The sequence below is a fragment of the Cydia amplana genome, chromosome 17 (genome assembly GCF_948474715.1).
Source record: "Cydia amplana chromosome 17, ilCydAmpl1.1, whole genome shotgun sequence".
Classification (NCBI taxonomy): domain Eukaryota; kingdom Metazoa; phylum Arthropoda; class Insecta; order Lepidoptera; family Tortricidae; genus Cydia; species Cydia amplana.
Window position 1 is genome coordinate 13,265,744 of NC_086085.1, and position 20,908 is coordinate 13,286,651.

Consider the following 20,908-nt stretch of genomic DNA (forward strand, 5'->3'; position numbering starts at 1 on the left):
CTTTAGTGCATGTCAAATTATAATTGAGAGAAAAATAGTAAAATTAAACTTTTTGAATAGTACCTACTGTAAAACTGTGATTAAACATTGTACAACTTTGAAAACTACCGGTCTTTGTACGAGAAAATGGTGAAAAGAATATTCGTGAATGGAAATTTTAAAATGTTACTAAAGCATTTTTGTATGGAAGGGACTGTGTTAGGACTCAAGTATTTTTATTTGTATCCAGATAGAGTATCAAGGTAGGCTAACTTTTATTGTAAAGGAAGGGAATTCGAGCGAAGCGTAAGATTCTAGCGCTGAATGGGTTAAAAAAATACATTAAAAATTAAGACTTGACATGATACACAAACGTATGTTAAAGTTATCTAAATGCAGTAAAAGAAATTGTCAACGTGTTTTTGAGCCAACCTGTAGAAGTGTAGATGTTTAGCAAATCTTGTTTCAACATTTACTTCACAGATGCTTCTGGGCGGTAACCCTGATACTCATAGCGATGTTCGCGTGTTGCCTGACAGGGTTGTTATACGGCCGCTTCAACGAGATGCCGACCCGCATCACCATCGAGAACCAGTACCAGCCGCTCGACACCCTGCCGTTCCCGGCCATAACCATCTGCTCGCCCAACCAGATGACCCTGAGCTCTATGAGACACTTCAACAAAACCTTGATGTGAGTCTAGCAATCGTCACCTTGGCTAGGCCTTTCCGCGAAAAACAAAAATCGAATTTTCTTTATCTGCCACTCTATTGCTCGAATATGCAAGAGCAATAGAGAGGCAGTTGACGAAATTTCGATACCCATTCGTGTTTCATGGTAGGCCTTCTGAACTCACTGCATCTTAGGCGCAATTTCAATACCAACATATTTAGAGTATTTAGTTCATGCAGAGGGGGAACGCGGCAAGTGTCCTGGGCACAATGCCCCAGGCAAGTTTAGGGCTAGATTTTTGAAGTAATCATTTTGTTATTCAAAGTTACCAGATAATTACCTATGTAAGATGGTTGACGCACGTTGCATCCCGTTTTTCAAGACCTTTGCCTTTTGAAGAGAGATGAAATAAAACCTCAGTATACATTGTAGACTTAAAATATAAAGGTATTCTTTCACTTTTGTATTTATAAACATGACAATACTTTTCTCTAGCGATGGTAACACTACAGTGAACTTGGAGAAAGCACTCCCCCAGCTGCTGGGTTTCTATTCGAGTGTCCCGGTTATCGACGATGAAGAATTGTGGCGTCTTCAGCGACTTATCGACGAAAACCGATACACAGTAAGTTCTGCTTCTACGGATCTCTAAATAAGAAATATCATTAAGTCTAGGAAACTTCCACGGCTGTCTGGAAAAGCGTGTAAAACAAATTTACAGGTACTTAATTACTACAGTTAAATAAGCGCTGCACCGCTGGTGGCCTAGCGGTAAGAGCGTGCGACTTGCAATCCGGAGGTCGCGGGTTCGAACCCCGGCTCGTACCAATGAGTTTTTCGGAACTCATGTAAGAAATATCATTTGATATTTACCAGTCGCTTTTCGGTGAAGGAAACCGGACTAATCCCAATACGGGCCTAGTTTACCCTCTGGGTTGGAAGGTATTGGCAGTCGCTTTCGTAAAAACTAGTGCCCACACCAATTACTGGGATTAGTTGCCAAGCGGACCCCAGGCTCCCATGACCCATGGAAAAATGCCGGGACAACGCGAGGAAGATGATTAGGTAATACTTACTACACTTAAAGAAATTTGTGCTGCAAAGATAGTTGTGACCAACCCCCTCTGCAAACATGAGCATGGCCTAGGGGTTAGTTATTTCTGCAGCTGAATATAAAATTTTTCCCGTTCACAAGCTCTTTGCCGTTAAGCAAAATGTAACTTTTTCAATGTTGAACGTTGAACAGTCCGACAGTTACTTTGGCTCCGTGATATCTGGACAGGATTTAATATTAATATTTATCAAATTTTAGACAGACGCGTGAAAACCTCACTTACTTGACTACTAACCTACTGTATTAAAATCCATTTACAAAACCCTGAAGCTGTAATCCATATGTTCAAGGTACCTGAGGTAATGGGGCTAATGCCCCAAAGCTGTGAGAACTTCCTAAAGTTTTGCGCCTTTAAGCTGAAGAAGCGCCCGTGCAGCGAGCTGTTCCGTCCCATCCTTACCAAGCAAGGACTGTGCTGCGCGTTCAACAGCGTCTACTTGTTCAAAGACAAAAGACGGTTAGTAATCTTGGCACTCTTTTTGGTGCGTAGGTAGGTAATAGTACATTATTGTCGAGGTTCGGAAGTAGCTACTTGCAGGCTGAGGATTCGTTTTAAACGGACGACCTTGGGAGTCCGTTTAATTGAATCCGAAGCCAGCAAGTAGCCTTCCAGCCGAGTCATATATAGTGCTTTTCTCAAAAATGGTGCAAGAAATAGAAATATTTTACAGAACTTACAGAAGCAACGTTCTAATTTTCCATTAATTTTCACAGAAAAAAGTACAACCATTAAAAAAATTAGCTTGCCGCCTTTAAAAAAAAAAAGAAGTGTATTTTTCTGCTGAAAATACGCCAAACTATTTGAGACACCTAAATAGTCGCGGTACCAACATTAAGCTTGTAACAGAAACAGATATCTCTTTCTCGCTCTCACTTATGGGTGCGACGCTCCAAGGTCGCGGTGCGGTGCGATAGTCTGTTATAGGCTTTATAATAATAAGTACTGATCATCTGTTTGGCTGTTTAAGGGACCTATGCCTTCATTTGATATGGCCATTTGAAGTTTTAAAAAGTTTGGAACTCGTTAAATAATGGAATTTGTATGCGACATTGCAGTCCCGAAATCGAGACTGCAATGTTTTTAATTTTTTAATTTTTTGAATGACCATAAACTACGCACTTCGCGACCTATTTTTTAACCGGCAACGTCGACTTTGCCGTCCATTTTTGAGAAAAGTATATTTCGGCTAAAGTCGCAAACCTCTTAACTCCTTTGGAGGAGATAAGAGATTTGCGACCTTAGCCGAACGTATTGTAAGTGTCCTAAATAAAAAAATTCTTTCATATTTTTCGATCTCCTTTGGGATAGTTTCCAATCTAATTCGTCGGCGTATAGTCAGCGCTATTGGAATGCGCCAACGTTGCGTCGAGCAGCAGCCATAGATTTGACGAGACGCTGACGTTCGGGAGACGTGTGTACCTAAAGTCTCTGTAAAATTTACAAGTAATTGTCCAGGAATGAAAGAGATCCACACTTCAAACCGCACATGGCGACCACGCGGGGCATCTACGACTCTCTGCGAGTCGTGGTGGACTACGAGCCAGAAGACGCTTTGCCGAGGACCTTGTTCCACGTCGGCGCTATCAGGGTAACACGAAGATCTGAAGAAATTATATTTTTAATAAGATTAGATTTCCTAATCCGATTTGCGATTGCAGCTCAATATCTGGGAGAATTTATTCGATAGGTATTAAGTTTTATTAACTTCCAACAGTTTGTGGCCATGGCAAAAAAAAAAAATTAGTAGTAGTTTCTTATCAGTGTCGTTAAAAAGGGTTTATACCTAACCACTGGCGTAGAATGAAGACTTCCGTGTTAAAAACTATGCTATCCTAACTAGAACTAACTATGCTGTCCATCCCCGAGACATGAGTAATAACAGACGGAGTTACTTCCGGCTTTATTACTAAGCAGGGATGATAAGGCAAATACATGTTAAGCATAACAAAAATCCTCCAGGTAATGTTTACGGACTGGACAGAGTTCCCTGCTGATGACGAGACTAACCTGGTGTATCCGCGCGTTGAAGCCTTCCTCACCATCCAAGGGACCTACACCTACTGTTCGGAAGAGGTCACCAGCCTGCCTCCTAATAGGTACGCATCTTTGATGACTGTCGACTAGAGATATCAACCTTGTGTACAGTGCCGGCCCGAGCTCTTGATCAGGGTAGAGCGAAATCGGGTTTTGGCGCCCTTCGTTGAAGTTTTCAACCGTATTTTCCACCCTCCCCCCCTCGCCACACTCGCGTCTTTTATCTTTTTTTTTTATTTGCCATTTTGGCGCCTCCCTTGCCATCCGGCGCCTAGAGCGGCCGCTCCACTCACTCTACCCTAGATCCGGCCCTGCTTGTGTAGGTACCTATGAAAAGGTAACCACTACACACTGTAGCCAGATTACCTCCCCGGAGCCCGGAGGTATAGTATCTTCTTCCAACCTTAGTAAGCTCTTGGATGCGCAAATATTTATATGTAAAACTCAATGTAGATCTTTATTTAGTGCGATTCAACCACACCGAGACACAAGTTTGTGATCTACAAAAAAACATTTACAGTGGGGATAAATATTTTGCTAAAAACTTAAAGCCTATATGCGTGCCGTATATGTTGCAGAATTTCACTGGAACTATTTTTTTCATACTATCCTGAACTGTCACCCTATATGAGAATAACAGCGCTCTCTTGACAATAATCATATTATATTCATATATTACTGGTCAGGCTACTCTTCTTTTCACCTAGTCAAGTACAATAAATTATTTCTAATTTATATTAGTCGCGAATGCCTCTTCGAGGACGAGCGACGGCTGCAATCGTTCGTGGATTACCACAACTCCGACTGCGACCACTTGTGCTACATCCGAGCCGTGGAGCAGCACTGCCACTGCAAGCCTGTGTACGTGCCGTACGTGGGCACACAGAAGTCCTGTGACGTCACTAAGATACGATGTATCAGCAAGGTACCAGGTAATTGGTTCTATTGGTTCATCCTTAGGCCCTTACCACGTCATGAGTGTTTTCAGTTTCAGTTCTTTATTATCTTTCTTAAGATACAAATATCTGGGTGACCGAGCTTCGCTCGGAAAACATAAAAAAACTCGAAAATGCGCGTTTTCCCAGATATAAGACCTAGCTAGATCGATTTTTCGCCCCCAAAAACCCCCATATAGCAAATTTCATCGAAATCGTTAGAGCCGTTTCCGAGATCCCCGAAATATATATATATATAATATCTGGGTGACCGAGCTTCGCTCGGAAAACATATAATAACTCGGAAATGCGCGTTTTCCCAGAGGTAAGTCCTAGCTAGATCGATTTTTCGCCCCCGAAAACCCCTATATACCAAATTTCATCGAAATCGTTAGAGCCGTCTCCGAGATCCCCGAAATATATATATAAATAAATAAATAAACAAGAATTGCTCGTTTAAAGGTATTAGATAGATTAGGTATCATGGAAGTACCATCCGGCCAGGCCTCCGACACTTCGTTGCCTATAGAAATCATCACGTGATCAGTGTATCAGGATCACCCATATAGAAAACGAAGTGCCGGGCGCCTTGGCCCGGACTCGTACCGTTCTAGCGTGTGTGGCTCAATCCGCGATTTCGTCGCCTCGCTACAAGTAGGTACCTACAAGTACATGCGGCCCACAACAATTTTGGTGTCAGCCATAGTAGTTGCCGCGCACCGCTACCGCTACGGAATGGACGCCCTCGCGCTTGAGCCACCTAGCGGTCATATCTGTCGTAATAGACGCGTTTTGTTAGAGAGTGGATCTTCTTTGCCCAGTACTATTATTTATTCTCTGGCGTGAGTCATCCTTAACTGTTTTAAACATTGACAATATTGACATAGATATCTAGGGACTGGCTTTACGGGCAATAAAAATGAGGCATGACAGGGGCCAGTACAGCGGTGTGAAATCGCTACAACGCGATTGGTTGATGAGTTCGCATGACGCGCGCGATTGGTTGACGTGTTCGCATTACGCGCGCTATTGGTCGCACCTAGTAGCGTTAGACTGCACGATTGGTTGGAATTCGTGGGTAGCACCGCTGAACTAGTACGATTTTTAGTGCCCCATTAGCCCGTCCTTAGATATTATACGTCAATGGTTTTAAAATGTTGTTTGCTGTGCAGACCTGATGTCAAACAATGACGGCATGGTGGACTGCAACTGCCCGCGCGACTGCGTATCCAGGATGTACACCGTTGATCTGAGCCTCGGCAACCTCAGGGCGCTGCCCCACATGGTTTACAACCCTTAGTGAGTCCACCCTGCCCCACATTTTTACTTCATATTTGACAATATCTGGAAAACTCTGGTCGGTTTTCAACTTAGCATAAAATCTAAACGCTACCACTCCCAGGCGTGGCTCACTCCGCGATTTCGTCGCTTTGCTACAGGTAGCTAAAAGTACATCCATTCCACACCAATTTTGGTGGCTAGCCATAAACCGCGCGTGGCGCTGTCGGCACCTAACGGCCATATCTGTGCATCGTAACAGACGCGTTTTGTTAGAAAGTGAGTCTTCTGTACCTAGTACTATTATTTATTCTGTGACGCTACACAAAGATAATTTAAAACATTTACCTGTAATATTATTGATTCTACATAATTACGAGGGGCGTTCAAAATATTCTCGGTATTGATATCTTACAACCTCTTCTAAAATTTCTTTCGTTACTGGCCGCTAAGGTTTATTCATTGACATTAAAAAAAAGTATAATTCGAACCGAGATGTTCTTTTGTTTTTCTGCAATTGCTGAACAAACATGAACATCATGTGGGAATTGACAATGTTAACTAAATTAGAACATCGATGCGTGATAAAATTCTTGACAAAACAGGGTAAAAATCAAAAAACCATAAAAGAGGAAATGGATTGTGTTTACCGTGAGTCTGCTCCTTCTTTATCTACCATTCAAAAGTGGTCAAGCGAGTTTAAACGTGGAAGGGAGAGTGTTGAAGACGACCCTAGACCTGGCCGGCCTGTAGTAGCTACTTCACAAGAAAATATTGATAAAGTGGAAAAACTTATATTGGAAGATGGTCGAGTGAAGGTAAAATCTATAGCACAAGTAACCAATCTCTCTATTGGTACCGTACATGATATTATCCATGACCATCTTAATATGTCAAAAGTAAGTGCAAGATGGGTTCCGCGAATGCTGACTCGGCTTCAAAAAGACATGCGTGTAGCTTGTTGTTCCGATTTTATTGACCTGTGCGGTGAAAATCCTGATGAGGTGCTGCAAAGAATAGTTACTGGAGATGAAACCTGGGTTCATCATTATGACCCAGAGAGTAAACAAGAGTCCATGCAGTGGCACATTAAGGGTTCAGCTCATCCCAAGAAGTTCAAGGTCATCCCTTCAGCTGGCAAGGTCATGGCCACGATATTTTGGGATTGTGAAGGAGTATTACTGATCGATTATAAAGAAAAAGGTGTAAATATCACAGGACAGTACTACGCTAACATTCTACGTCAATTAAAGGATGCAATCAAAGAAAAGAGGCGAGGAAAGTTAACCAAAGGTGTTATGCTTCTGCATGACAACGCCCCCGTCCATACTGCTCATATTGCCAAGGCAGCTATTGTTGAATGTGGGTTTGAAACTATTACTCACCCACCGTATAGTCCGGACTTAGCCCCCAGCGACTTCTTTTTGTTCCCCAATCTTAAAAAGGATCTGCGTAGAAATAAATTTTCCGATGATGAAGCATTGAAGGCGGCAGTGGAGGAGCATTTTTACACCAAAGATAAAAAATATTTTTATGCAGGATTAAAAATAATAATTGATCGATCTTTTAAGTGTATGAACATAGGGGGGGAGTATATTGAAAAATAAAAATATCAAACTTTTCGTACTTGTTTGTTTTCATTCTCATACCGAGAATATTTTGAACACCCCTCGTATATTATTAAACATGTTTGTTCTAGTGCTGGTATCGTGTTCAACGAAAGCACTACCATCCTGCAGTTCTTCTTCCCTACCTCCGTGTATGTGATGAAGAAACAGGAAACCGTCATGTCGCTTATTAGTTTGGTTTGTGAGTACCTATTTTTATCAAATACACTTTAGTACGTAAATATTTAAGTGGGGCCGTTTTTTGCGTAATGGTACGGATCCAATCGTGCGCGAATCCGACTCGCACTTGTTTTTATTATTATTATTTTATGGAGGATTGGAGGCAAACGACCAGACGAATCGCCTGATGGTAAGCGATTACCGTCGCCCGCAGACGCCCCCGCAACACCAGATAGGTTGTAAGTGCGTTGCCGGCCGTTAATATAATAGTACCAGATAGTACCTATCGGTATATCGGTAACGTTTGTAAAGGCCATTACTTTTAGGTATGTATATATGTAGGTATGAATGAATGAATGAATGACAAATATCTGAACACGTCCCTATTGTCAAGGTGTTAGAGTGCTTGTTCAGATATTTTTGAGCATCTTGGCCGCACCGATATATCAAATGGTGACTTTACGAGGGACTGTGCGTAACCCATAGGATGTTTCAGCAAACCTCGGCGGTATATTCGGCCTCTGCATGGGCGTGAGCGCGGTCAGCGTGATGGAAATTATGTTCTACACGCGTAAGGCCGTCGAAAACTACCTCAGGAAGCGGTTGCGGCGCGCCGTGGAGGACCAAGTGCGACAATACAGGACCCGTGATTATTGAACGGCAAAAAACCTTAAAACTTACTCACACGTACAGTCAGCAGCAGAAGTTGCTAAGACTCTAAGAGGGAGGTGTTCAAAATTACCTTGACACGCTCTTATTCTCTAAACTATAACGTCGCGTCAAGATCATTTTGAATACCTCGCCCGCTTAGCAACTTCAACTACTGACTGTACCTACTGTACAAGTTGCGGCATGTTTTGATTTAGTTTAGACAGCTAAATAAGTAGGTACACCACTTAAATTTTTATTATCAAACGTAGGTATTACTTTTTTGCACTGTGTGTAATATTTTTCACATTAAACGTCTATAAATCTTATTGTATTGATAGATTGTGTAGTTGCCTAAATAACTTACGTATACTTAAACCTTAAAAAAACTTAAAAAACGTTTAATAACTTAACGAATAGAGGTAGGGTAATAGAAGTATATTCAAATAATAAAAGCCCAATTTCAGGTGTATGTAAACAAATTTATATTTTCTGATTTACATATATATTTCACTACATCTGGATATATTCCTCAAATAATTTTATCAAATATATTGCTTTGCTAATTTTCTTGAAAAAATACAAAAGTATTCTACAATTGCGTTTAGAAAATAGATCTAGTAAAAATTACATCTCTCTTACACAACTAGATGTTCATATTATGCGTACTAATATGTCGAATGCTATTTGTTTTTAAATAGAAATGTCGGCAGATATTCGCTAGCGCTAGTTTCGGGTATCCAGTCACGATCATAAATATTTATACACCTTTATTACAATGCTGTAAGGTTCAAAACTGTATACATATTTAGTGTCGTGTCGAAGTAAACTAAATAAATACTTGGCGCGACTCCGTCTCCTAATACTTTTACGTAAACAGCGTCTAACCTAACTTATGATAACAATAAAATCAATATTTGGCTTAGATTGTAATTAAAACTACGATAAAGCACGTAAAAGTAATAATTTGGTCTAAGTTATGCATATTATAATAATTGTTAAGTGCCTTTAATCTAATTATTGCCTTAAACTATCATATTTTATTCCAGTGGTCTTTATCGGTACGATATATAGACCCATGCCCAATTGAACTTCCAAAACGTGTCATTCTCAAAAGACAACCTCAAAAAAGGGGTCCTTTTTTGAACCGTCACATTTCAAACCATATTTTCAAAGTGAGTAGGGACTAAACGCAACAAATCGTTACAAAACATTTTTATTTTCACAACAATTTACACGACATGAATAATGAAGGTCACACAACCAGCGAGCCGATCAGAAACTAACGATCCTCATTACAGCCCAATTTCGACGACAGTTGACACGTACATCGCGATAATTTGCTCACATACTCTGGAAATTGGACTGTGATGAGTTTTACGAAAGAAAAAATGATGGCATGAGTCAAATACATAATAAAAACACAGGCAATATTGCAAACTCATTAGCATACCACTACTTATATGATGTAGCAACACCTACACACTAAAGACAATTCGCTCGTAATAAGTAAAAAATATGGTTGATTTTACTAAGGCCGCGTGTATGCGAGTTTGCTATAAGGCCTGCGTCACAAGTCCCCGGGACAACCTATCACTGGACATATCACAAATGCCTTAAAATACTCTACACTACCAGAACCTAAACAATGGAACGGTAAACGTTACACCAATATTGAGCTAACTTACATACAATATATTAATCTTTAAGTAGTATTGCTGTTAGTTTATGGTTAACTAAATATTTCGTAGTTTGAGAGTAGAGCGATGGCACGAGGTTTTATTATGACAAGATGCTTCGAGGATTATAAATACAAGTTTGTGCCGAAATAACCAACGTGTAAAAGAGATCTTTTACGTTAACTTACAATATAAACGCACCATCTAGCCTCGCTAGATTTAAGCACAACTCGAAATCCCTGAAATGCTTCAAATAAAACTCTGTTTTATTTTAAATCACAATTCCTATATTCTGCGGAAATACAAGTCTATATATAAAAATATTTTTATTTAGAATAACTCGTGAATTGACTCGAGAAGGCCGGGGCCTTACGCTAGGGAACTACGATATAAATACAAAGCACATAGTGAGCAAGTAGATAGGTGCTCCTCGTGGAGCGATCGCCGGCTGCGACAGCCGAATTTGCACTTTATGATGTTTAAAAAGCGTAAAAAGCCGACATGACTGAGCCAAGATTACATGCGGCCAATTTTTGTAACAATAACAATTCTGTTTACATTTTATAAACATCATAAAGTACTTATAATAAATAGGACGTTACAAGTGAAAAAATAGATTTACGAGTAGAAAGATAGAAGTTACATAGAATAAATAGTGTTCCGGACGAAACTCGAACGCGAACTATGTTCGCGGCGTCTCACGCCGACCACCGCTCAAGGCGCAGTCCAATACGACATTCAAGTACTGTCGACCCTTTCTGCTTCCAATCACAGTACCGTCCGTACCTCGATATTGTGTATGCTCTTTGACGTAGTATTTACTTGAAATCCATTCGTGTTCTAAAAACGCGCGGGAAAAGTGGCCGTTTTAAAGTATTTACTTACTAGATCGATCGCTTTTAAAGAAAACACATAAGATGTAATTGGGTGAATCAACTTTTTCCTGTCACTCGTTGCCATGGTTACGTTCTCCTGGGTCACTCTTTAAAACCAGATTTTTAGGCATTTAAATTCACCAAACACGCTTTTTTATGATACTTATAAACCCTTTCCATTGAGGGTCGTCTACAAAGCGTGTCAGCAGAACGTGGTGTACAATGTCTGTATCAAACTATGCTACTATTGTCTCTTGGCTGACCGGAAGAAATAGTCGATCCACCAAATTTAAAAACGTTTAACCACGCATTTAAAGTTTCGATGACCTTCAAGCATCTAATCCAGAGCATCACACAGGTACGTTCTAGTATTCGAGCTCGAAGCAGAACAGCTCCATGTCTCAGAGGCTGACCAGACTCCCATGGTCCGGGGAGGTCACATCCGGGGCGACCCGCTGCTGCTGCGCGCAGGGGTGGGGGTGCTGGTGGGGGTGGGGGAGGGGGTGGGAGAGGGGGTGCAGCGCGGGGTGGGGGTGCACGGGGGTGAGGCCGGTCCCGCCCTCCATGAGGCTGTCGAAGTTGAACGGGATGCCGTTGCTGGGGGTGCTGATCTCTATGCCGGCGATCTTGTTGCTGTTCGTGATCGCTTTGTTGTTGTGGATCTGGAAAGATGGAAATACATTATTAGTAAAATATATAAATATAATTTATAATGAAGATGTAATAATTATATTACATTACATCTTCAAGACTACTGCGAAATTCGAGAACCGTTTTATCTTTACATCATCATCGCACATATAATACATATACATAATAGGCTACATGACTAATTTTCATTTATGGTATCAATCGATCGGGTTTGTTTTTAGGATCAAATGTCTATATGGGACCCATTGCATTAAAGTAACAAAAAGTCAGAAATGGTAGTTAAGGCCGACAGTCGCACTTCAGTCGCGAAACGCCCTAAACAAAACGGCAAGGGAACGTGACGTCAAGGTCTCTGGGAGCCCATCTTGTAGTATGGACAAAACAAGAAAATTGCGTTTTTGTCGGTGAAATATTGCGTTTATGTATATAGTTGCTATACAATATTTTTTTGGATGAAATGTAAGGAATCGAATGGTACCCTTACTTTTATCGTTTTTGGAAGTTTTGCTCGTTTGCTATCTATTTTACTAGATTTTGTTATAAAATTCAACATGTGTCATCATCCCTATTACAGATGTAGTGGATAATCCTTTACCATCGCATATCACGGAAACGCACGAACGTTTTATGGCATTTCAGTCAGTCTCAGTACTAAAAGTACTGAGGTTGACTGAAGTAGCATGACATATACGAAAGCTTCCGAGAAAATACGATGGTAAAGGATTGTCCACTACATCTGTATAAAGACACAGATAGGCTGTTTTAAGAAATTCGATGTCCGCGGTAGCCCCCTCATTTCATGTTAGTAAGTACCTCAGTAAGAACATCAATTTTTTGAATTGAAATTTGAAAGCCACGTCTATCGTTCTGAGGCACGTCATCGTGAACCTTGTTGGAATGCACGAAGGTTGATATTGGACTGTAGCCGCGCACGTCAGTTGTGACGTCTTTGGCGGTCTAAAGGTTACCATGACACTGAGACTCGTTTTTCAACTATGCCTTTAACACAGAACATAAATCAGGCAATTAAATAATATTATCAAATACAATCAATTGTTCCTCCATGAAGTGTTATCAACACTATAGATAATATATGCTCTGATATCGCCGCTATACTTACTCAACCTCGTATCTGCAACACTAATTTGATGACAAAAACACCCGTATTCCGAATGAAAGAAAAGCGACATTTCCATCAAATGATTGTTGTAGATATGAGGTTGAGTAAGTATAGCGACGATATGTTACATGTGCAGTGTGTGATGTTACAAGATAATAGTTTTGGTAAGTGTTGAGTGTCATTTTTTTTAATTCAAAATTCAAAACAAGTGCAAAGTGTTACACCCAGTTACTAGCGACAATTAAAAAATAATTTTCATACACGTGGCTCAAGCGTAGGTATATAACTATTAATTACTAATTTATTCTTTCTTTAAACAGCAAGCAACTGTTTATTATGCAATATAATCGTAATTTAATAACAATTAAATTATGTAAGCATGTGAATATAACATGGTCTACTGTGTAAAAATTAATTAATATCATATTAAGATACAAATTCCGTTATCTTTATGACTTGATATCGAATAACCAAATATTTCCTTACGCATGAACTGTTCGAGATAATAAACCATGTGTTTGATTTTGTATAAAAAACTTGCAATTAAAATTATACTTCTACTAGCATTATTTACAAGAAAACGACACCAATATCCCATCTAAATAGGGATTACTAGACTCGTCTTACAGTTAGCCTCGCCTTACGATTCGGCCGTCATAACCAATAAATTATAATTTATAAGGAAATATTACGAACAATTTTTTTTGGGTTAGGCAGTGAAACATAATAAAATAAAACATTAAACAGAGTTTTTAAGGTTCAAATTATTAATATCGTCATTGTAATGGAGAAACGGAAAACTGAGCTCCTAAAGAGTCCAGCGATAGGGTAAATGTATTTAACCCCTAAACCATAGAGAAATATAGTAAGACAAGAGTGCTCACTCCATACATCAGTTCAGACTATTAATTTCAGTGTCTACATCTAGCATCGAGTAGCGGAACTATCAGTACTGCTACCCAGTGCCGGCCCGAGCCCTTGATCAGGGTAGAGCGAAATCGGGTTTTGGCGCCCTTCGTTGAAGTCCCCCCCCCCCCCTCGCCACACTCGTGACGTTTAAAACTTTTTTTTTACTCATTTGCCATTTTGGCGCCCCCTTTGCCATCCTGCGCCTAGAGCGGCCGCTCCACTCGCTCTACCCTAGATCCGGCCCTGCTGCTACCTGCTACATCTATTGTCAAGTAGCAGTACTGATAGTTCCGCTACTCGATGCTAGATGCTAATAGTCTTTTTGGTACTAAAACTGATGTATGGAGTGAGCACTCTATGTATTTTTTCTCTATGCCTAAACTTATCAAGTAATCCATCAAGTTCCTTTTTAAAGCCAAATTTAGTCTTATCCTGATACAGACGAAATATCTAGTCAGAATAACAGTAAATAAGATGTCCTACTGTCATCGAAAATTGGTTACCGTCTCTCTCTCCGTTACGAGCGATAGCGATAGATAACGATTTATATCCTAAGTTTTAAGCTGTCACACAAAGCGGTACACTCGAGCCACGTGAGATGGCGCTAGTAGCGTGGGTGTATTGACCTGCGCGGGAGTGAGAAAGAGCGGCACCTGCAGGAAGTTGGGGCGCGAGGGCCGCACGGGGACTGGCGGGGTGTCCAGGGAGAGCCCTAGGGCCGGGCTGGCCGCCGACAACATTATCCTGGAACAAATGAAGAAAGGGTTAGAGGTTTGCAATAGTGACACTAGAGGGCGTTACCGCTACGTGACAAACAAAATGAGTCAATAGAATCGGCCCACGGAATTTTTCATTCCTAGTGCTACGTCAAGTATGGAGCTTATAGGGATATGTATGTAATTACTACTGTTGTACAATGTGTAGTCATCTGCGATTACATCTTGCAGAAGAACACACTAAAACGTGATTCGGTCTCATGGGTCTACTAATAATATTGTGTCAAATATTTAAGACCGAAGATGTGTTTAAGAGAGACGCGCATGGTTACAGTGTAATATAGACCTTCATGCATTCCAATAACGTTTACGGTAAAAATATACACACGGAATGAACCGATCTTTGTGATTTTTTTTAAATCAGTATGGGACACAGTTTATATTGAATGTTTTTATAATAATTTCTGCAGACTATTGTTTCAAGTACTACAATAAATTACGCTTATCAACCGCCGTAGACACCGAGAAATCGACCTAGACTGATAACAAAGATAACAATGTTTGACACAACTTGATCGATGAAGTTTGCAAGTATCACGGCAGTCTCACCTTTTGTCCGGTGTCGGCGAGGTGAACATGACGTCATTGTCCAGCGCCAGCGCGGGGTCGTGCGCCGGATCAACTACCTCCTCCTTCACCCTCACCCCCTCCTCTATATACGGGTACTCCTCAAAGGGCTTCACGTCGGGGGGGCTCGGCGCGCGTCTCGCTAATTTACACGTCCTGAGATGCGTTTGAAGAATCGTCTGCAACTGATCCTTATCAGCGTTTAACTTTCGAATCTCCTCTTGGAGCGCGTGCTTTTTCTCCTCAAGCTTGTCCGTTTCGTCTTGGAGCTCATTAGTGTGATCGAGCCTGCGTTTCCTGCAGCGCGCGGCGGCCATCTTGTTGCGTTCGCGTCGGACCTTTCTCCTCTCCTCCTCCTCGGGGGAGATGTCGTGAGGCGCCTTGGTGGGGCGGCGGCCGCCCATGTTGCGGCGCTTGGGCGCGGGCCCGGGGCTGCAGCTGCTGTCGCCGCTAGCGGAGAGCGGGCCCGGCGACACATGCAGCGCCGTCGTCGGGCCCGACTCGCAGTAGCCCCCCTGATTCAGGATGCCTGGAATGGAGAGGACTTTATTAATATCAATCATCATCTTCCTCGCGTTGTCCCGGCATTTTGCCACGGCTCATGGGAGCCTGGGGTCCGCTTGGCAACTAATCCCAGTAATTGGCGTGGGCACTAGTTTTTACGAAAGCGACTGCCATCTGACCCTCCAACCCAGAGGGTAAACTAGGCCCGTTTAGGGATTAGTCCGGTTTCCTCACGATGTTTTCCTTCACCGAAAAGCGACTGGTAAATATCAAATGATATTTCGTACATAAGTTCCGAAAAACTCATTGGTACGAGCCGGGGTTCGAACCCGCGACCTCCGGATTGCAAGTCGCACGCTCTTACCGCTAGGCCACCAGCGCTTTTAGGAGAGGACTTTATTAGATATGCGTTACGTTTTATGATGCCGGTTGTTAATTGCGAGGCTTGTTTATGTTTTTGTTGCTTGCGCTAATTGCAACCTATTCGTCAACATGAGAAATAAAAGTGACGCAACGATGCAACCCAATAACAAACCACCAAATTAGTCAACGGCGCGTGGTGATAGTTGTTATCGGGTTATCACGGTTTTTCCGCGCTACTCGCTCAGGTTACCCTTGGTTATCTTAGATTACCATTTAATGTAATAGACGATCTGAAAGTAATTCTGCCCACGATGTTTTTAATCCTAAAATGGACCCAAGTTTGTTGGTATCTGTTTGTGATGAGACTGATGAGGTATCAGGGAGCCATAAGAAGTAAGACCTACCGTAGTTGTTGGCGTGCGTGACTGACGGCGGCACGAACCCGGCGTGGTTGGCCTGCTCGCTGTGGCAGTTGCTCAGCTCGATGTAAGTCTGCTCGAAGTTGCGCAGCTGCGTGGGCGTGATGGTCGCCGTGGTGCGGGTTGGTACCCCCGATTGGAGGCCCTCGAGGTTAGCCAACTGGAAAGAAAGAAAAATATATATTAGCAACGGCTTTTGTGACAATTTAGCAAGAAACTAGGGAAAAAAAACATCTTAAATATTTTGATGTGTGTTATATTTGTCTATAAGCACTTTGATTCAACCCGGATGTTCTAGTGCTCATGACTTTGTCTACAGTGAATGCAGAAGACTCTGGTGTGGTTGCAGCTTTGGGCACTTTTTGGTCACCTTTTCTTAATCGACGTGGATCGCATCACGCGACCATGACAGCCTGATACTACGATAGATATGTACTGTAGCTTGTCGATCCAGCAATGTAATACGATATAGTGTAGTGACAGCCAGTCACCTGTTACCTGTCACGTAGGCTTTGCTTACCGCCTGCAAGTAAAAGTAGGCAAAACTAATACGTGTATGCGGTGTATGCGGTGTATGGTACGATTCCTGCACCTGACAAAACCTGCGTTGCGGTTTTTGAATTATTAATTCATTTTTAAGTTTTTGATTAAATACATGTGATATCACAATATAGCAGACACTACTATGATTTACTATAACGACTACATATAGACAAACATATGTATGTAGCTGTAAAGTATAAGAAATATTTTCCTGGTCATCTACAGGAAGTTTATGTTATTTAATACACAATATAATTATATACCCAATAAACTTATTTTGACTAGCGAGAATGTTTCAAAAAACAAGGAATGAGGAAATCAATTTTTCTAAGGATTTCATTGGTTTGGTTTTCCGTAACATTAATTTAGGTTAGTTACAAGCCATATCCTTCCTTAACACTAAAATAACAAATGCATTTAGTACAATTACAGGCTCCATAAAAGGTAAAGTTAATACAGACAAAGATTAATTATAAAGTAGGTTTGTTTACTTAGACTGTTATAGTAATAGTGGCCCATATAGAACGAGTTATTCGGTGCAATTGGAAACTTTTGTCCCCAATAACTGTTTGTGGTGTTGTGAAATTATTATACAATGTTTATTTATTGTTTTATTTGGCCGTAGTTGCTTCCACATTCCGATCTCAACGTGTTATTGTAACAAATAACAATAAACCTAAACAGATTTATATATTTTCTTTTTTAACTATACGTTATTGTAGCTATTATATACCTTTATATCAGCACTTTAAGAACTTTAGTTTTAAAATGTAGGCAGAGATTCTACGATATAAAATCATTTATACATAGGTCCATTTCGCAATATTTTGAAATACACAGCTACGTCAAAGAAATGAGACATTTCTCTTGTTTTCCAAATGGCAAACAATGTAAATAGCTAGCCTAAATCTGTGGATGACATATTCTCTAAACTTCGGGGTTAAATATACACATTACCTATGTCTCAAAAACCATTACGGGGGCGATATATAAAACATTCCTTCAATAACAGCGTGCTAAGTACTTGGTAGCGTTCATTAACTACGCTGAAAGCTGACTATAAATCACTCCGCCAGATCTCTAGGTACGATAAACAAAACAATCGTTATACCACTAAACTGTATAAAGAGCGATCTTTTATTACTGGGCTGTAAAAAGATTAATTGTAGTTTTTCAGGAGTAAAATAAAATTAGAAATTATCACAGTACAGCGATCTTGCAGCTGCCATTGAGAACAAGGCATCATTCTTTAATAACTCCAGGGTTTGGAGACAGGGTCAGAGGTAGATATACCTGTTGGCACCAAAGCTCGGTGGCCAATATGTTGGCAAACTCCAGCGGATCGATGTTCTGCATTTCGAGCACGTTATAATTAGAAGCTGCGCTTGCGTTTAAACTCGCGTCCGAGTCTGTTTCGATATGTTCGTTAATCCGTACTCTCTAACTACTGAGCGAGGTTCTATCGTGTAGTATGTCGGAGTGCGGGTCGTTCGTTCGTTGCGTCGCGCGCGCCGGCGGCCGCGGATTCTCGCGCGCTACTGATCGCGACGCCGACCAAGCCCGAAATCTTCGCCCACAACTCCCACGAGCGACGTAGAATCACTTATTTATAGAACACTCCTCTAACTCCGGAAATATTTCGCGTCATTTCGCATTGCATGTGGCTGCTGCTAGTTATCTGAGGTAATGAACGCTGGAGAGCTGGGAACAGAAGCTGCGATCAATCGTTCAGCGGGTACCTAAACTCCTCATCCTAATTTAAGAGTTATATTTCGTCGTTGCCGCTGAAGCCTGCAGCTCTTTCCACCTGAACATGTCAAGCTAGAGCCTGCTTCCGTGACTCCGCGCTATAGATACATACTAAATTCTACCTTCCCTCTGTTTCTTTTCACTTTACCCTTGATCCTATTCTTAAAAAAATCGTCCCACAAATTCAGGCCACGTGCTATCAACAAACAAACACACTAGCCTACAATTTGTCGCCTTACTATCAGCGATAAAGTAAAGGCTCGGTCTTCACTGAATCACGAAGTCGTGAGTGGGCCGGCCGGAGGCTCGGTCGGACCTTGCGGCAAGGCCGTCCTAACCAGTGGGCGAAGAAGTTACTTCGACAATACCGCCTTATATGGACTAGCGATTAGACGTGTTAATCGCAGGGAAATTTCTAGAGCTTATTAAGAGACAACCAAGTTGTAAAGACTCTTAATCATACACATTATAGCAGGCGTCGCTTAAAGACGTAGAAACAAAAGCGCTCACTAGGCCAATGGTACTTCACTCAATTTTTTAGACGTGCTCGCCTCACAACTTCTAAGAGGCATAGTCTAGCAAAGAAACAGCATATTTCATGACCTTCCATTACAAACATCGGTGTTGTTTGGACAGTGAGAATTCTGTAGGCACACGTAGTACCTTTTCTGTGTTCTGTTGTCTGAAACCTCTCTAAGTTGCTCTACAACAATAGGCACGCGACTTCACATGTCTCTATTATTTACTTGTCTCTATTAACCGGTTAACTTGTTAAAACTTGATTAAAGTTTCATGGAGGAGACAAAGCGCTCCGGAAGGCAGCCAGCGGTCAATTACATCAATTGCTCGAATGAAATTCGTCTCAACTGACGACCACGTGCTTTAATTGGTCACGGTGCATACCTAGCAAATAACTTTATGTAATATACCATTTCGTAATTGCTTAGCAGAATAGACTGTATTATCCTTAGTATCCTCATCATATTTGTATACCCTCTATAATATACCATTTAGGTAGTATTAGTCGTAATCCAGCGGAGTGGAGAAGAGATGTGGATTACAACCAATGGTATTACAATTTTGGTTAATTCGCGAACGTCTCTTCTCATCTCCGAATCAGCGTAAAGGCAACCTCATACAATAGGAGTTCAGCAGATTCTTTTGAACGCAAAATTTAAAGATATCTGTACAGAGCAGCAGAGGTGTCTTCTATTTTGTACAACGATACTTTTGGCGCGTTGCTTTTTTCGCTAATATTATATTCTACCATTTCGTAATCGCTCAGTAGAATAATTGCATAAACTTAGCGTTGAATTCTTGTTAATTGTACCGCAAAACATCTGCCAAGCGTTCTGCAAATATATCGATAACAAAGTGCAATGCACGTTACGTGGAAACGTAGGTATACAATGTTCTATTTATCGCTTTGCATGGTGTTGAATATTGACATCATATACTACGTTTTTACTGATCTTTATAATGTCCGGTTCGTCATCATACACACCAAGCAACTTATTATTGTCTTGTAGTGTGTACTACTTTAGCATAATTATGTTGTGGTAGCCTCCGCCTTTTATGTCATCCGCTTGAATAAAGAAAATAAAAATAAATTGAAGAAAAAAAATCAAATCTTTGAACACCGTTTAAGTCCTTTTTTTTTCATTTATTTCAGAACATCCTTTCTTGTTTAAGCTCTTCAACGTGTGAAGAATATGTGATCTAATATTTTAAGTTCTTACCTTCAAAAGTTTAGGCTTAGACTGTGCGCTGTCAATATCTAAGTAATGGAGCCGTTTTCTAAGGGATTGGAGAAATCTAAGTATATGTGTAATACATCTATGGAATTGGAGAACTTCATTTTCTAGAATCATTCATTTAGCAGCACCTAGGTCGCGCCACGGTCGTGCATACAGACAATAACAATAAGATGTCAACAAGTACATTATGGTAACGTTTCCTCAAGCGGTACACCGCTGTAACGAACGAGTAACTGAACGATACCGATACCCCGCCGTGAGATCACCTCTATAACTAGTAGTGACGTCACACACAACCACGGTAGTCGACACTTGCGAAGGGCAATGCTTTTCGTGTGTTCTTATTGCTTAGCGAGTCCGCTTTTAGCTAACCAGAGAACCTACTGCGAACTTCGTTACTTCGACTATTCGCCTCTTTTCCGCTCGAATATGCAAGAGCGATAGAGACAGTAACGTCATTTCGATGTTCACGGTAGACTCTTAGTAACCTCGTTATCCGTGATGGCGTTATCAAAGAGCGTATATTATACTGGCAGGCTGAGGTGTAT

The 20,908-nt window shown here is 41.1% G+C and overlaps 2 protein-coding genes across 5 annotated transcripts in view; one reads left to right on the plus strand and one right to left on the minus strand.

Annotated features, from left to right (window-relative positions):
• Positions 1–72: 72 nt before the first annotated feature.
• Positions 73–8,459, plus strand: LOC134656084 (sodium channel protein Nach-like). The gene is made up of 10 exons (XM_063511602.1): positions 73–242; positions 463–672; positions 1,147–1,276; positions 2,056–2,222; positions 3,222–3,354; positions 3,726–3,862; positions 4,542–4,732; positions 5,908–6,034; positions 7,713–7,822; positions 8,297–8,459. Exons 1-10 carry the CDS (start codon positions 127–129, stop codon positions 8,455–8,457), a joined length of 1,482 nt encoding a protein of 493 aa, XP_063367672.1. The 5' UTR covers positions 73–126; the 3' UTR covers positions 8,458–8,459.
• Positions 8,460–11,388: 2,929 nt separating this feature from the next.
• Positions 11,389–20,908, minus strand: part of LOC134655814 (transcription factor kayak) — a 50,908-nt gene continuing 41,388 nt past the window's right edge. For 2 of the 4 annotated variants that reach the window (XM_063511292.1, XM_063511293.1), the window contains exons 2-5: positions 16,297–16,471; positions 15,008–15,554; positions 14,309–14,426; positions 11,389–11,664 (exon numbers count right to left, since the gene is read on the minus strand). In XM_063511292.1, the coding sequence (XP_063367362.1) occupies positions 11,404–11,664; positions 14,309–14,426; positions 15,008–15,554; positions 16,297–16,471 (1,101 nt within the window). In that variant the 3' untranslated portion in view covers positions 11,389–11,403. Of the gene's footprint in view, positions 11,665–14,308; positions 14,427–15,007; positions 15,555–16,296; positions 16,472–18,147; positions 18,411–20,908 lie in introns of those variants that run through there. The other 2 variants (XM_063511295.1, XM_063511294.1) reach the window with 2 other exon arrangements.

Coding starts and splice junctions, on each gene's coding strand:
- LOC134656084 (XM_063511602.1), top strand. CDS start 127: ATGGTGAAAAGAATATTCGTGAATGGAAATTTTAAAATGTTACTAAAG. Junction 243..462: donor TATCCAGATAGAGTATCAAG/GTAGGCTAACTT, acceptor TTTACTTCACAG/ATGCTTCTGGGCGGTAACCC. Junction 7,823..8,296: donor GTCGCTTATTAGTTTGGTTT/GTGAGTACCTAT, acceptor AGGATGTTTCAG/CAAACCTCGGCGGTATATTC.